This window comes from Brassica napus, chromosome A1 (genome assembly GCF_020379485.1).
Source record: "Brassica napus cultivar Da-Ae chromosome A1, Da-Ae, whole genome shotgun sequence".
NCBI lineage: Eukaryota > Viridiplantae > Streptophyta > Magnoliopsida > Brassicales > Brassicaceae > Brassica > Brassica napus.
The window spans coordinates 30,519,310-30,537,719 of NC_063434.1; the positions used below are offsets into that span (position 1 = coordinate 30,519,310).

Here is an 18,410-nt window from a genome sequence, read left to right on the forward strand (position 1 = left end):
CAAAGTCTCCAAACCTCTTTGAACATCATCATATGTTAGTGCAGGATGCAACTAGGCATTAAAAATACTATCATATTTTTTGAAATTTTCTCAAAATCTATGGGCTAACCCTACAAAATATTGAGTTTTGGTAAATTCTTTATATACAGAAGCCTATAATCTTTAATGTTGTTTAAAAATTTCTAACCATATTCTAAATTTGTATTAATGTATACTAAATTCATTTTCATGGTAAATGAGCATTGTTCAATTGTTTTTATCAATTAATTTAGTAAAACTTTCATAATACTCCCTAAATCGATGGAATAACACTATAAAATTATTATTTTCTTGATAAACGGAGACGATAAAGACTCCAAACCTCTTTGAACATCATCATATGTTAGTGAAGGATGCAACTAGGCATTAAAAAATATTGTCATATTTTTTTAAAATTTTCTCAAAATCTATGGCTAATCCATACAAAAATATTGAGTTTTTGGTAAAATCTTAATATAGTGAAGCCCATAGTCTTTAGTGATGTTTTAAAATTTCTACCATATTCTACAATTGTATTAATGTATGCTAAACTTTTTTCATGGTAAATGAGCATCGTTCAATTGTTTTTATCAATTAATTTAGTAAAACTTCATAACACTCCTTAAATCGATGGAATAACCACTATAAAATTATTATTTTCTTGATAAACAGAGACGACAAAGACTCCAAACCTCTTTGAACATCATCATATGTTAGTGAAGGATGCAACGAGGCATTAAAACAATATTGTCATATTTTTTGAAATTTTCTCAAAATCTATGGACTAACCTTTACAAAAATATTGAGTTTTTGGTAAATTCTTTATATACTGAAGCCCATAGTCTTTAGTGATGTTTTAAAATTTCTACCATTCTACATTTGTATTAATGTATGCTAAACTCTTTTTAATGGTAAATGAGCATCGTTCAATTGTTTTTATCAATTAATTTAGTAAAACTGCATAATACTCCCTAAATCGATGGAATAACCACTATAAAATTATTTTTTTCTTGATAAACGGAGACGACAAAGACTCCAAACCTCTTTGAACATCATCATATGTTAGTGAAGGATGCAACTAGGCATTAAAACAATATTGTCATATTTTTTGAAATTTTCTCAAAATCTATGGGCTAACTAACCCTTACAAAAATATTGAGTTTTTTGTAAATTCTTTATATACTGAAGCCCATAATCTTTAGTGATGTTTTAAAACTTCTACCATATTCTACATTTGTTTTAATGTATGTTGAACTCTTTTTCATGGTAAATGAGCATCGTTCAATTGTTTTTATCAAATAATTTAGTAAAACTTCATAACACTCCCTAAATCGATGAAATAACCACTATAATTATTATTTTTCTTGATAAACGGAGACGACAGGCTCCAAACCTCTTTGAACATCAACATATGTTAGTGAGGATGCAACCAAGCATTAAAACAATATTTTCATATTTTTTGAAATTTTCTCAAAATCTATGGCTAACCCCTACAAAATATTGAGTTTTTGGTAAATTCTTATATACTGAAGCCCATAATCTTTAGTGTTGTTTTAAAATTTCTTCTACCATATTCTACATTTGTATTAATGTATGCTAAACTATTTTTCATGGTAAATGATCATCGTTCAATTGTTTTTATCAATTAATTAATAAAACTCAAAACATTCCCTAAATCGATGGAATAACCACTATAAAAATTATTATTTACTGATAAACGGAGACGACAAAGGCTCCAAACCTCTTTAAACATCATCATATGTTAGTGAAGGATGCTACCAAGCATTAAAACAATATTGTCATATTTTTTGAAATTTTCTCAAAATCATATGGGCTCCCCTACAAAAATATTGAGTTTTTGGTAAATTCGTTATATACTGAAGCCAATAATCTTTAGTGTTGTTTTTAAAATTTCTACCATATTCTACATTTGTATTAATGTATGCTAACTATTTTTTCATGGTAAATGAGCATCGTTCAATTGTTTTTATATCATTAATTAATAAAACTTCATAACACTCCCTAAATCGATGGAATAACCACTATAAATTATTATTTTCTTGATAAACGGAGACGACAAAGGCTCCAAACCTCTTTGAACATCATCATATGTTAGTGAAGGATGCAACCAAGCATTAAAACAATATTTTCATATTTTTTGAAATTTTCTCAAAATCTATGGCTAACCCCTACAAAAATATTGAGTTTTTGGTAAGTACTTTATATACTAAAGCCTATAATCTTTAGTGTTGTTTTAAAATTTCTAACCATATTCTAAATTTGTATTAATGTATACTAAACTCATTTTCATGGTAAATTAGCATCGTTCAATTGTTTTTTATCAATTAATTTAGTAAAACTTCATAACACTCCCTAAATCGATGAATTAACCACTATAAAATTATTATTTTCTTGATAAACGGAGACGACAAAGGCTCCAAACCTCTTTGAACATCATCATATGTTAGTGAATGATGCAACTAGGCATTAAAACAATATTGTCATATTTTTTGAAATTTTCTCAAAATCTATGGGTTAACCCCTACAAAAATATTGAATTTTTGGTAAATTCGTTATATAATGATGCCCATAATCTTTAGTGTTGTTTTAAAATTTCTACCATATTCTACATTTTTATTAATGTATGCTAAACTCTTTTTCATGGTAAATGAGCATCGTTCAATTGTTTTTTATCAATTAATTTAGTAAATTTTATAACACTCCCTAAATCGATGAATAACCACTATAAAATTATTATTTTCTTGACAAACGGAGACGACAAACTCCAAACCTCTTTGAACATCATCATATGTTAGTGAAGGATGCAACCAAGCATTAAAACAATATTGTCATATTTTTTGAAATTTTCTCAAAATCTATGGGCTAACCCCTACAAAATATTGAGTTTTTGGTAATACTTTATATACTAAAGCCTATATCTTTAGTGTTGTTTTAAAATTTTCTAACCATATTCTAAATTTGTATTAATGTATAATAAATTCATTTTCATTGTAAATGAGCATCGTTCAATTGTTTTTATCAATTAATTTAGTAAAACTTCTTAACACTCCCTAAATCGATGGAATAACCACTATAAAATTATTATTTTCTTTATAAACGGAGACGACAAAGGCTCCAAACCTCTTTGAACAACATCATATGTTAGTGAAGGATGCAACCAAGCATTAAAACAATATTGTCATATTTTTTGGAATTTTCTCAAAATCTATGGGCTAACCCCTACAAAAATATTGAGTTTTTGGTAAATACTTTATATACTAAAGCCTATAATCTTTAGTGTTGTTTAAACATTTTTTAACCATATTCTAAATTTGTATTAATGTATACTAAACACGTTTTCATGGTAAATTTGCATCGTTCAATTGTTTTTATCAATTAATTAGTAAAACTTCATATACTCCCTAATCGATGGAATAACCACTATAAAATTATTATTTTCTTGATAAACGGAGACGACAAAGACTCCAAACCTCTTTGAACATCATTATATGTTAGTGCAGGTTGCAATTAGGCATTAAAAAATATTATCATATTTTTTGAAATTTCCCAAAATCTATGGGCTAACCCCTACAAAAATATTGAGTTTTTGGTAAATTCGTTATATAATGAAGCTCATATTCTTTAGTTTTGTTTTAAAATTTCTACCGTATTCTACATTTGTATTAATGTATGCTAAACTCTTTTTAATGGTAAATGAGCATCGTTCAATTGTTTTTATCAATTAATTTAGCAAAACTTCATAATACTCCGTAAATCGATGGAATAACCACGATAAAATTATTATTTTCTTGATAAACGGAGACGACAAAGACTCCAAACCTCTTTGAACATCATCATATGTTAGTGAAGGATGCAACTAGGCATTAAAACAATATTGTCATATTTTTTGAAATTTTCTCAAAATCTATGGGCTAACCCCCTACAAAAATATTGAGTTTTTGGTAAATACTTTATATACTAAAGCCTATAATCTTTAGTGTTGTTTTAAAATTTCTAACCATATTCTAAATTTGTATTAATGTATAATAAACTCATTTTCATTGTAAATGAGCATCGTTCAATTGTTTTTATCAATTAATTTAGTAAAACTTCTTAACACTCCCTAAATCGATGGAATAACCACTATAAATAATTATTATTTTCTTTATAAACGGAGACGACAAAGGCTCCAAACCTCTTTGAACATCATCATATGTTGAAGGATGCAACCAAGCATTAAAACAATATTGTCATATTTTTTGGAATTTTCTCAAAATTTATGGGTTAACCCATACAAAAATATTGAGTTTTTGGTAAATACTTTATATTCTATAGCCTATAATCTTTAGTGTTGTTTAAACATTTCTAACCATATTCTAAATTTGTATTAATGTATACTAAACTCATTTTCATGGTAAATTAGCATCGTTCAATTATTTTTATCAATTAATTTAGTAAAACTTCATAATACTCCCTAAATCGATGGAATAACCACTATAAAATTATTATTTTCTTGATAAACGGAGACGAAAAAAGACTCCAAACCTCTTTGAACATCATCATATGTTAGTGAAGGATGCAACTAGGCATTAAAACAATATTGTCATATATTTTGAAATTTTCTCAAAATCTATGGGCTAACCCCTACAAAAATATTGAGTTTTTGGTAAATTCGTTATATAATGAAGCTCATATTCTTTAGTGTTGTTTTAAAATTTCTACCATATTCTACATTTGTATTAATGTATGCTAAACTCTTTTTAATGGTAAATGAGCATCGTTCAATTGTTTTTATCAATTAATTTAGTAAAACTTCATAATACTCCCTAATCGATGGAATAACCACTATAAAATTATTATTTTCTTGATAAACGGAGACGACAAAGGCTCCAAACCTCTTTGAACATCATCATATGTTAGTGAAGGATGCAACTAGGCATTAAAACAATATTGTCATATTTTTGAAATTTTCTCAAAATCTATGGGCTAACCCTACAAAAATATTGAGTTTTGGTAAATACTTTATATACTAAGCCTTAATCTTTAGTGTTGTTTTAAAATTTCTAACCATATTCTAAATTTGTATTAATGTATAATAAACTCATTTTCATTGTAAATGAGCATCGTTCAATTGTTTTTATCAATTAATTTAGTAAAACTTCATAATACTCCCTAAATCGATGGAATAACCACTATAAAATTATTATTTTCTTGATAAACGGAGACGACAAAGACTCCAAACCTCTTTGAACATCATCATATGTTAGTGAAGGATGCAACTAGGCATTAAAACAATATTGTTATTTTTTAAAATTTTCTCAAAATCTATGGGCGAACCCCTACAAAAATATTGAGTTTTTGGTAAATTCTTTATATACTGAAGCTCATAATCTTTAGTGATGTTTTAAAATTTCTACCATATTCTACAGTTGTATTAATGTATGCTAAACTTTTTTCATGGTAAATGAGCATCGTTCAATTGTTTTTATCAATTAATTTAGTAAAACTTCATAACACTCCCTAAATCGATGGAATAACCACTATAAAATTATTATTTTCTTGATAAACGGAGACGACAAAGGCTCCAAACCTCTTTGAACATCATCATATGTTAGTGAAGGATGCAACCAAGCATTAAAACAATATTGTCATATTTTTTGAAATTTTCTCAAAATCTATGGGCTAACCCCTACAAAAATATTTAGTTTTGGTAAATTCGTTATATAATGAAGCCATAATCTTTAGTGTTGTTTTAAATTTCTACCATATTCTACATTTGTATTAATGTGTGATAAAACTCATTTTCATGGTAAATGAGCATCGTTCAATGTTTTTATCAATTAATTAGTAAAATTTTATAACACTCCCTAAATCGATGGAATAACCACTATAAAATAATTATTTTCTTGATAAACGGAGACGACAAAGGCTCCAAACCTCTTTGAACATCATCATATGTTAGTGAAGGATGCAACTAGGCATTAAAAAAATATTATCATATTTTTTGAAATTTTCTCAAAATCTATGGGCTAACCCCTACAAAAATATTGAGTTTTTGGTAAATACTTTATATACTAAAGCTTATAATCTTTAGTGTTGTTTTAACATTTCTACCATATTCTAAATTTGTATTAATGTATACTAAACTCATTTTCATGGTAAATGAGCATCGTTCAATTGTTTTTATCAATTAATTTAGTAAAACTTCATAACACTCCCTAAATCAATGGATTAACCATTATAAAATTATTATTTTCTTGATAAATGGAGACGACAAAGTCTCCAAACCTCTTTGAACATCATCATATGTTTGTGCAGGATTCAACTAGGCATTAAAAAAATATTGTCATATTTATTGAAATTTTCTCTAAATCTATGGGCTAACAACCCCTACAATAATATTGAGTTTTTGGTAAATTCTTTATATACTGAAGCCCAAAATCTTTAGTGTTGTTTTAAAATTTCTACCATATTCTACATTTGTATTAATGTATGCTAAACTATTTTTCATTGTAAATGAGCATCGTTCAATTGTTTTTATCAATTATTTAATAAAACTTCATAACACTCCCTAAATCGATGGAATAACCACTATAAAATTATTATTTTCTTGATAAACGGAGACGACAAAGGCTCCAAACCTCTTTGAACATCATCATATGTTAGTGAAGGATGCAACCAAGCATTAAAACAATATTGTCATATTTTTGAAATTTTCTCAAAATCTATGGCTAACCCTACAAAAATATTGAGTTTTTGGTAAATTCGTTATATAATGAAGCCCATAATCTTTAGTGTTGTTTTAAAATTTCTATCCATATTCTACATTTGTATTAATGTATGCTAAACTCTTTTTAATGGTAAATGAGCATCGTTCAATTGTTTTTATCAATTAATTTAGTAAAACTTCATAATACTCCCTAAATCGATGGAATAACCACTATAAAAATATTATTTTCTTGATAAACGGAGACGACAAAGACTCCAAACCTCTTTGAACATCATCATATGTTAGTGAAGGATGCAACTAGGCATTAAAACAATATTGTCATATTTTTTGAAATTTTCCTACAAAAATATTGAGTTTTTGGTAAATTCTTTATATAATGAAGCCCATAATCTTTAGTGATGTTTTAAAATTTCTACCATATTCTACATTTGTATTAATGTATGCTAAATTTGTTTCATGGTAAATGAGCATCGTTCAATTGTTTTTATCAATTAATTGAGTAAAACTTCATAACACTCCCTATATCGATGGAATAACCACTATAAAATTATTATTTTCTTGATAAACGGAGACGACAAAGGCTCCAAACCTCTTTGAACATCATCATATGTTAGTGAAGGATGCATTTAGGCATTAAAAAAATATTATCATATTTTTTGAAATTTTTTCAAAATCTATGGGCTAACCCCTACAAAAATATTTAGTTTTTGGTAAATACTTTATATACTAAAGCTTATAATCTTTAGTGTTGTTTTAACATTTCTACCATATTCTAAATTTGTATTAATGTATACTAAACTCATTTTCATGGTAAATGAGCATCGTTCAATTATTTTTATCAATTAATTTAGTAAAACTTCATAACACTCCCTAATCAATGGATAAACCGTTATAAAATTATTATTTTCTTGATAAACGGACACGACAAAGTCTCCAAACCTCTTTTAACATCATCATATGTTAGTTCAGGATTCAACTAGGCATTAAAAAAATATTGTCATATTTTTTGAAATTTTCTCAAAATCTATGGGCTAACAACCCCTACAAAAATATTGAGTTTTTGGTAAATTCTTTATATACTGAAGCCCAAAATCTTTAGTGTTGTTTTAAAATTTCTACCATATTCTACATTTGTATTAATGTATGCTAAACTATTTTTCATGGTAAATGAGCATCGTTCAATTGTTTTTATCAATTAATTTAATAAAACTTCATAACACTCCCTAAATCGATGGAATAACCACTATAAAATTATTATTTTCTTGATAAACGGAGACAACAAAGGCTCCAAACCTCTTTGAACATCATCATATGTTAGTGAAGGATGCAACCAAGCATTAAAACAATATTGTCATATTTTTTGAAATTTTCTCAAAATCTATGGCTAACCCCTACAAAAATATTGAGTTTTTGGTAAATTCGTTATATAATGAAGCCCATAATCTTTATTGTTGTTTTAAAATTTTTACCATATTCTACATTTGTATTAATGTATGCTAAACTCATTTTAATGGTAAATGAGCATCGTTCAATTGTTTTTATCAATTAATTTAGTAAAACTTCATAATACTCCCTAAATCGATGGAATAACCACTATAAAAATATTATTTTCTTGATAAACGGAGACGAAAAAGACTCCAAACCTCTTTGAACATCATCTTATGTTAGTGAAGGATGCAACTAGGCATTAAAAGAATATTATCATATTTTTTAAAATTTTCTCAAAATCTATGGGCTAACCCCCTACAAAAATATTGAGTTTTTGGTAAATTCTTTATATAATGAAGCCCATAATCTTTAGTGATGTTTTAAAATTTCTACCATATTCTACATTTGTATTAATGTATGTTAAATTTGTTTTATGGTAAATGAGCATTGTTCAATTGTTTTTATCAATTAATTTAGTAAAACTTCATAACACTCCCTAAATCGATGGAATAACCACTATAAAATTATTATTTTCTTGATAAACGGAGACGACAAAGGCTCCAAACATCTTTGAACATCATCATATGTTAGTGAAGGATGCAACCAAGCATTAAAACAATATTGTCATATTTTTTGAAATTTTCTCAAAATCTATGGGCTAACCCCTACAAAAATATTGAGTTTTTGGTAAATTCTTTATATAATGAAGCCATAATCTTTAGTGTTGTTTTAAAATTTCTACCATATTCTACATTTGTATTAATGTATGCTAAACTCTTTTTCATGGTAAATTAGCATCGTTAAATTGTTTTTATCAATTAATTTAGTAAAATTTTATAACACTCCCTAAATCGATGGAATAACCACTATAAAATTATTATTTTCTTGATAAACGGAGAAGACAAAGGCTCCAAACGTCTTTGAACATCATCATATGTTAGTGCAGGATGCAACTAGGCATTAAAAAAATATTAACATATGTTTTGAAGTTTTCTCAAAATCTATGGGCTAACCCCTACAAAAATATTGAGTTTTTGGTAAAATACTTTATATACTAAAGCCTATAATCTTTAGTGTTGTTTTAAAATTTCTAACCATATTCTAAATTTGTATTAATTTATGATAAACTGTTTTTCATGGTAAATGAGCATCGTTCAATTGTTTTTATCAATAAATTTAGTAAAACTTCATAATACTCCCTAAATCGATGGAATAACCACTATAAAATTATTATTTTCTTGATAAACGGAGACGGCAAAGGCTCCAAACCTCTTTGAACATCATCATATGTTAGTGCATGATGCAACTAGGCATTAAAACAATATTGTCATATTTTTTGAAATTTTCTCAAAATCTATGGTCTAACCCTTACAAAAATATTGAGTTTTTGGTAAATACTTTATATACTGAAGCCTATAATCTTTAGTGTTGTTTTAAATACTTTGTATTAATGTATGCTAAACTCTTTTTCATGGTAAATGAGCATCGTTCAATTGTTTTTATCAATTAATTAAGTAAAACTTCATAATACTCCCTAAATCGATGGAATAACCACTATAAAATCACAATTTTCTTGAAAAACGGAGACAACAAATGCTCTAAACCTCTTTGAACATAATCATATGTTAGTGCAGGATTCAACTAAGCATTAAAAAATATTTTCGTATTTTTTGAAATTTTCTCAAAATCTATGTGTTAACCCTTACAAAAATATTGAGTTTTTGGTAAATACTTTATATAATGAAGCCTATAATATTTAGTGTTGTTTTCAAATTTCTAACCATATTATAAATTTGTATTAATGTATGCTAAACTATTTTTCATGGTAAATGAGTATCATTCAATTGTTTTATCAATTAATTTAGTAAAACTTCATAATACTCCTTATATCGATGGAATAACCACTATAAAATCACAATTTTCTTGAAAAACGGAGACAACAAAGGCTCTAAACCTCTTTGAACATAATCATATGTTAGTGCAGGTGCAACTTGGCATTAAAAAAATATTGTCATACTTTTTGAAATTTTTTCAAAATCTATGTGTCCCTACGAAAATATTGAGTTTTTGGTAAATACTTTATATACTCAATCCTATAATCTTTAGTGTTGCTTTAAAATTTCTAACCATATTCTAGATTTTTATTAATGTATGATAAACTTTTTTTCATGGTAAATGAGCATCGTTTAATTGTTTTTATCAATTAATTTAGTAAAACTTCGTAAAACTTCATAATACTCCCTAAATCGATGGAATAACCATTATAAAATCACAATTTTCTTGAAAAACAGAGACAACAAAGGCTCCAAACCTCTTTGAACATCATCATATGTTAGTGCAGGATGCAACTACGCATTAAGACAATATTTTTCGTATTTTTGAAATTTTCTCAAAATCTATGTGTCAACCTTTACAAAAATATTGAGTTTTTGGTAAATGTCTCAAAATCTATGGGTTAACCTCTACGAAAATGTTAAGTTTTCTTTAAATTTTCTATAAACCGAAGCTTATACTCTTAAGTGTTGTTTAAAACTTTTTAACTATATCCTACATTTATATTAAAGTATTCTAAAATCTATTTCATTTTACATGGGTATTATTCTAATTTTTTTTATAATTGCTTTAATAAAATTTCATATACTGCCTAAATCAGAAAGACTAACGACTATGAAATCTTCGTTCTCTAGAGAAACGGAGACAAAAAAAGTTTCAAACCCCTTTTTTCCATCATCATACATCAGTGTATGATGCAACTATGCATTTAAACAAAATTGTCATATTTTGAGTTTTTCTCAAAATTTGTGGGTTAACCCTTACGAAAATATTGAGTTTTTCCTTAAGTGTTCTATATACTAAAGCTTATACTTTTTAGTGTTGTTAAAAAAAATTCTAGCCACTTTTTACATTTGTATTAATGTATGTTAAACTCGCTTTAGTGTTACATGGAAATCGTTCTAATTTTTAACAGTTAATTTAATAAAATTTTATATACCGCCTTAATTAGTAGACTAACCAATATGAAGTCGATATTATATACAGAAACATAGACAACAAAGGTTCCAAACTTGTTTGACCATTATCCTATATCAGTGCATGATACATCTTTACATCAAAACAATATTATCATATTTTTTTATTTTTTTTCAAAATATGAGGGTTAACCCTACAGAAACATTGAAGTTTTGATTAAACAAGGAATGAATTTTGTTTTGAGCAAACTAGGAAAGATCCTGCTATTGTTTTTGAGAAAGCTACTATGGAAGCTGAAATTTGGAGAGAAACTCAGGCTCCTAGCAAGATTTTGGATCCTCCTGAATCAACGGTCTCCCATGGGAATGTGGTTTGGATTCATCCTCCTCCCTCTTGGTTGAAATGCAATCTGGCTTCATCTTGGTTGGAGAATGCGGTTTTAAGTGGAGCAGCTTGGTTGTTGAGAGATGAGAATGGTAGGGTGGTGATGCATAGTCGTCGTGCTTTTCCATGTTTTTCATCTGGTTTAGAGGCTGAGCTGAATACTCTCCTCTGGTCTGTGGAGTCTCTCGCAAGTCATCATCTGGATAAAATAATCTTTGAATCCTCGTCTTTGGATCTTCGTCGGGCTCTTTTGCAACCACACCACTATCCCCAGCATCAGGTTCTCATATTACTAATTCTCCAGCGCCTGAATGGTTTCCAGTCCTGGAGTGTGGATTTTGTTAAAACTCTGCGGAACATGCCAGTGCTTTCGATTGCTACTAGTGTAACCTCAGACAATAGGCATCAATCGTATGTGGCGTCTGGTGGGCCTCTGTGGTTGCATAATCTGTTGCAAAAAGAAGCTTTGACCAAGACTTTGGGTTTCTACTCCTCCGCCCCTGTTGCTGTAAGAGCTGCCTCCTGAAGGACTCCCCCTTCTAAACGCTCTCCCTTATTGATGTTTCTCCAGGCCTGTGTGGCCTTTTTCTTTGCTGCCTAGTGGTAGTCTCTTCTGTTTTGTTTAGTTATTATTTGTTGTTTTTCTGCATTTTGTCCTCTTTGAGGTTTGATACCAGTTTCTCAACCTCCCTTGTTGTGGGAAGGTCTGTTGTGGTCTAATCAATGAAATTCAGTGTTAAAAAAAAAATGCGCTGTATATTAAAGCTTATACTCATGAATGTTGTTTAAAAATTCTTAACTACTTTATACATTTTTATTAATGTGTGTTAAACTATCTTTCATGGTACATAAGCATTATTCTAACTTTTTAACAATTAAGTTACTAAAACTTCGTATACTGCCTACATTAAGACTTGCCTCATGTTCCCTCTCAATAATGTCCCCTGCTCCACAAAAACTCTTACCTCCTTTCCAGGCATAATTTGGATCCTTACGCTTATAAGAAACCTTTTCGACGTTTTGATACAATAGAGGAACATCTACTGCTCTATGAGAAGCTATTGAGATGAGAGATGATGTCGTACCTGATGTGTGATTTTCCTAGAAAGATGAATCACTTGACTTGTTTTCCGGATCACAGATCAAGCAAAACCAAGTACGTAAGAAGCCTTTTATGTCCTGGTCAAACGGTAAACTAACACGTAAATGCGCCACGCTACCGACGGATGCAACATTCTCGGACCAATCCTCGTGTGCTCAACACGTGGAGATACCCAATCACGTCCCTTTGGGTTATAAATAGCAACCAAACACTCAACATTCTTACATCATCAAACACAAAACAATCAATCAACGCATCAAGATTAAGTTCTAAGCAAAAACAGAGAGAGAAAGAAAATGTCAGACAAGCAAAACCTAAGCTACCAAGCAGGCCAAGCCACTGGCCAGACTAAGGTTAACTCTTGCAGTCAATACTTATGATTCTCTTTTATACATGCATATATATAGTCTTATTTTCACTAAACGGGGTTTGGGAAAATCTATCTATTGAACATGTTCAAATGTGTGAATCTAGGAGAAGGCAAGTGGTCTTATGGACAAGGCCAAAGATGCTGCTGCTTCAGCTCAAGACTCCATGCAACATGTTAGTTTTCTCAATCTCTCGTTTTTCAAAGAACATGACTATTAAAAATTAGACCAAATTCAAAACATGTATATATATACACACCTACATTACAAAAACAAAACATATACGGTCCTGACCGTAAAATGTGAAACGCAGGCTGGGCAACAGATGAAGCAGAAGGCACAAGGAGCTGCTGAAGTGGTGAAGGACAAAACTGGCTTGAACAAGAACACCTAAACAACTTTCAATTTTACTTTCTAATAAAATCCTCTCTTTTGAGTTATTTAATAAATTTGGAAGGGTTTTAATTCTCATTCCTGCTGCTTCTGATGTTATTCCCCTGATTTTTATGTAATTTCCTCCATATATAGTTAATAAACATCTGTTTTTTTAATTGTGAACACTATACATGTATGAAGGACAGAAAACTTGAAAAAAAAAAATTCAATAAGAATATTAGATTAAATTAGTAAACCACTATATAAGCAAAAACTTAAAGAGTCTAATAAAATATTGGCTGATCAAATTTATATATTTGAAAAAAAATCCCTGGAAATCAAAGTTTAATTTAATCTAAAAGATTATTTATAGGGAAAAAGTTATATGAAATGATAAAACATGTGTTTCTCCTTATAGAAACATACTCTCCTTTTGCCTTTCTTCCTATGAATCAATATTTGTTTCCTCTCTTCGTAAGTTGACCATAGAGATTATAACGATCAAATATCATCGGACTTCCATTCAACGATAGCAAGAGTGTGGCGTCCACCGCAAGCAATCGATGTAGCTAACCATTTCCCTTCTTCTTCATCAGCATGATTCAAGCTTCCTTCAGGTGGAGGAATCTTTATAGGCAACTCCAATGGCTGCCCCGTTGTTACTTTCCTTCCATAACCAAGTCTTCCATGATCTCCTCTACCAAACTGCTCACAAAAGATAATCAGAAGAACGAATCTCTCTTTGTTTTGAAAGTATAACTAAAAGTAGGTTTCTTGGTTTACAAGGTACTAACCGAGAAGATTCTGCCATCTCTTGTCAAAGCAACTGAATGTGTTCCACCGCAAGAAACCTATTAGTAAAAAGATTATTGATCATTAAAAGTTTAATCCTCTGTTAGAGATGTTAAGATTCTTTTAGTACCTGAATGATAACTTCATCAGCTAGAAGATTAACTTTCTGTGGAACCATTTTGCTGCTCTTGTCATTGTCACCAAACCCTAGTCTTCCATGTTCTCCTCTTCCCCATCCATACACCTACACATTACAAGTCCAACCAGATGAAAATGAGGATCTAGCACATGGTGAGAATGAGAAGTAAGATGAATTATAATACCTCTCCTTTATCGGTTAAAGCGGTTGAGTGCCATCCACCCGCAGCAATATCAACCTAAGTATGTGTTTAAAGAAATATAAGCTGTTGAAAAGCTTATTGCATTTGTAGAAAAAAAGAGGAAGAGAAAGAAAACAAACCAAAGTGAGACCATCAAGGCCTTGGATAGGAACAGGATGAGGTGTTGGCTGAGTATCACCGGTTCCAAGTTGTCCATACTCGTTATTACCCCATGCCATTAGCCTCCCATCTTCTTCAAGCGCCAGGTTATGAAACGCACCAACAGCGATAAGACGCACATTCTCAAGTCCTTGAACTCTCACCGGAACAAATATCTGTTTTCTACAAAAAAAAAACAAAATACAACAAATAAGTAATATCCCAAGAATGCACAAAATGGCATTGTTGTGTAAGAGTTTTGATTCTTGTGTATTACATGTCACCGGGAGGCCAGGGTTGACCCCAAGTCCACACGTGACCATCACGTGTCAGAACCACTGAGTGAGTACCACCTGCAGCAACCTGTTAATAAGAAGATGGATTAGTATCATCCACATATAAACACGTTGAGGAAGAGACAAAGATATTTTAAAAAAAACACGTGTTGGTTATACCTGTCGGACCGTGAGTTTAGGGGCACAGCGCTTAGGGATGACGATATCTCTACGAACGGGTCTACCCATCTCGTCTTTTAGAGGCTCTTCACCGCACTGTCCATATTCATTCCCACCTACGTGTAATCATTTTTTTTATAATAATATGACTTTGACACACCACCAAACAAAAACAGATAGAGGGAAGAAAACAAAATAGCATTAAAGTGTTATACCCCACGCGTAGGCTCGGCCTTGATCATCAACAGCCAAACAATGCCAACCACCAATTGCTGCCTGTTATCATCCATTAGAAAACACATAACACATTCAATGGTAAAACTGGTAGCTCCATTTGATAAAATTAAGTTGAAAGAAAAAGATGAGAGACCTGAGTGATCTTGACATTGGCAAGAGCCTTAACACGACTAGGGATATTTTCAGTCTTAGTCTCTGGTGGGTGTCCTAATGTTCCTTTTTGATTCCAGCCCCATGTAAACATCTGTATCAGTGTAGTTATTATTTTAAACCTTGAATATAGTCACTCAAACTACTGAATTAAGACAACAACTTTTAACATTATAGACCAACTTCTAAATCAAGATTCAGAGCGTAGAAGACTTTTCACACAAGAGAAGACGAAGACAGAGAGCTTCATCAGTTATGATTGATGCCGTTAAATCTTACAAGAACTTATTATTATAATAAAACCAAACTCTAAAGGTCTGTTTTGGGCACAAAATAGCTATAAAACATATCCCAGAATGCATAAAGACCAATTATAACACGAGAAACTCTCATTTGAATAAAGCCAAATGTATGATATTAGGATAATTACCGTTCCATCATCGCAAATGGCGAGGGAGTTACGGCTACCGGAGACTACAGAGCGAACAGAGTAAGGCTCGAGAGCTTCAACGACACAAGCCCATTCCTTCTCTTCGTTGCTACCAATTCCTAGTTGCCCATCTTCTCCTGAGCCCCTGCCAAAAGATTAAAAAAAAAAGATGGTAAGAGAGAGAGAAGCCAAAGTTTTAGCAAGAGTGACTCAAAAATCGAAACTTCTTAGAAGTGAAGTGAAGAGAAATAGACCAGGCTATGACTGAAGTAGCTGAAACCATTTGAGAGAGATAGAGAGAGGAGGTGAATGAATGAAAGCACAGAGGGAAGAGGAAAAGCAAAGCAGTGGGATTCTATAGAGAGAGAGAGGGGTTGTGTAATGAAAGCGTTGTTGTGTGGTTTATAGACATTTAATTATTACTTAATATGGTTTAAGACATTCATTTCCGTATATTCGTATTCCTAAAATGTATTCGTAAAATTTTAATTTTTTTTACGGTGGTGTAAGATAATTTAACGAGGTAACTAAATTCAAATTTCTATTAATTTTAGTTCGAATAAAAATCTAACCAGTACAATACAAAATATATAATTCCACATATGGGAAACATGATTAAAACAGTAACAACAGAAAAAGGAAAAAACGAATAACATTAATTGTACGGACTGAGACACATGAGTGCTGTGCTAGTCACAAAAAGGATAATACAGTAATGTTATAAAAATGTATATCAATGTCAAACAACCACTATGCATTTTCTTTTGTTCGTTGTCTCTGCGTTTTTTTTTTTTTTTGTATTCGAGATTTCTGTAAAGATGAGTTGAATCCAAAGCAATAATTTTATTTTTTGTTTATTCTTCTTCTTTCTTCACATCCTAAAAAATACTAACAAGAAACTATAATTTGTCTTTATTATTTTTGAAAATACAGTAATCACAATTATTTTCAGTCTTATACATGTGTTTTTTTAATCCATTGGTATTTTCCTTCCCTTTTATAAAATTTCTCTTACAATTTGATATAAGCATACATAATTTTTCATATATTTATTAACTAAGTTTATATATGCATAAATTGTAATTGTAAATTTTATACTTACTATAAAAGCCCTTTCTCAAAAAAATAAAATAATTTATACTTACTATAGTTTTTGTGCACCTAATAATTTTTTTTAGGAATAGCCGGTGTTTGTAATGATTTAACATATATACTCTAGTATTTAGTTGTTAATGATTCTTAATTCTTATTATTTGCATTTTTTGTTTTTCTTAAAATGGTTTAATTTGCGTTGTGTTGGTGTGACTTTTGATCATGACGAACATAAGAAGCACTACAGTGATTTTGTATTAGACGATCCTACAAACTTAACTACAATACAAATATTTATTTAGATCAAGTAGTAGATAAGTCTAATACTTTAGATTCTCAGTATTATTAATTCAATAAATAAAATGTTACATAACATTACTTAAATTCATTATATTTACTTAACTTTTTATATTATCGTATAAAGGCTATTTAATATTATCATTACTTGCACAAATAGCTCTATTAAATAGGAGTTGTCTTTATACAATCAAAGGCGTTTCCTGAACAATTGCAGCTTGATAGAGATTTTTTTTCTATTTTATATGATATAAAATTAAGTTTTAATGATATTAACATAAAAATATAGTACATTTTTAATATTGATACATGCTAAATAATATTTTATACTCATATTATATTTTTTATAATTTTTATTTTTTATAACAAAAATTTTGAATCACTGGTAACAATTTGTTTTGTGGAATGTTTAATAGTTTAAATCATTTATAATTTTAAAAACATTATGAAAAGTTTTAAAACTAAATACTAAGTTGTCAGTATTTGTTCAAAAATTTTATCAAAAAAATATCAAGGAAAAATCTCAAAATTAAAATACATATTTATTTTTATATAGTACATAATTTATTTTAAACAATATTAATATATTAATATTTATTAAATGAGATTTCTTATTATATAATTTTGTAATAATTTATATCTTATTATAACAAAAAAAACATGGATCAAAAATATTTTGATGTGAGATTTTTAACAACTTTAGTCATTTATAGTTGTCTTTAAAAATTCAACATATAATATATACAGAAAAATCTAAATTTTTATTATATAGTTAATGTGGTTGTTTAATTTATTTTAATAGATTAAAATTATAAAAAAAAAATGAGAGAGATTATATTATTTTTATCAAATCTTTATTATTTAAAATCATTAATTGGCGTATATACTTTAGTCATATTTGGTAAAAAGTTTATTATTTAAGAAAAAAGTAAAGAACATTAATAATTATTTTATGATTGGTTAAAATAAAAAGTTTATTATATATTTTGATAGACCAACAAATTTTTCTAAAGATTTTAAAAATGATTGTGGCGATGATAGGTGGCTAAAAAAATTTTTAATGTTTTTCCTTTTAATATAGATGGGATTATTACAATAGATGT

The 18,410-nt window shown here is 29.3% G+C and overlaps 3 protein-coding genes across 3 annotated transcripts; 2 read left to right on the forward strand and 1 right to left on the reverse strand.

Moving 5' to 3' along the window:
* Positions 1 to 11,432: 11,432 nt before the first annotated feature.
* On the forward strand, positions 11,433 to 12,056 carry LOC106383638. Its single transcript, XM_013823714.1, has one exon. The coding sequence runs from the start codon at positions 11,433 to 11,435 to the stop codon at positions 12,054 to 12,056; it is 624 nt and encodes a 207-aa protein (XP_013679168.1).
* A 788-nt stretch (positions 12,057 to 12,844) lies between these two features.
* Positions 12,845 to 13,551, forward strand: LOC106386395 (stress-induced protein KIN2-like). The gene is made up of 3 exons (XM_013826248.3): positions 12,845 to 12,985; positions 13,107 to 13,175; positions 13,314 to 13,551. Exons 1-3 carry the CDS (start codon positions 12,929 to 12,931, stop codon positions 13,392 to 13,394), a joined length of 207 nt encoding a protein of 68 aa, XP_013681702.1. The 5' UTR covers positions 12,845 to 12,928; the 3' UTR covers positions 13,395 to 13,551.
* A 117-nt stretch (positions 13,552 to 13,668) lies between these two features.
* Positions 13,669 to 16,320, reverse strand: LOC106387291 (ultraviolet-B receptor UVR8). Its single transcript, XM_013827122.3, has 11 exons — positions 16,173 to 16,320; positions 15,919 to 16,063; positions 15,472 to 15,582; positions 15,317 to 15,377; positions 15,102 to 15,217; positions 14,924 to 15,009; positions 14,628 to 14,829; positions 14,491 to 14,544; positions 14,298 to 14,411; positions 14,170 to 14,226; positions 13,669 to 14,080 (listed from the first exon to the last, which is right to left on the reverse strand). Exons 1-11 carry the CDS (start codon positions 16,199 to 16,201, stop codon positions 13,877 to 13,879), a joined length of 1,179 nt encoding a protein of 392 aa, XP_013682576.1. The 5' UTR covers positions 16,202 to 16,320; the 3' UTR covers positions 13,669 to 13,876.
* Between the last annotated feature and the right edge of the window lie 2,090 nt (positions 16,321 to 18,410).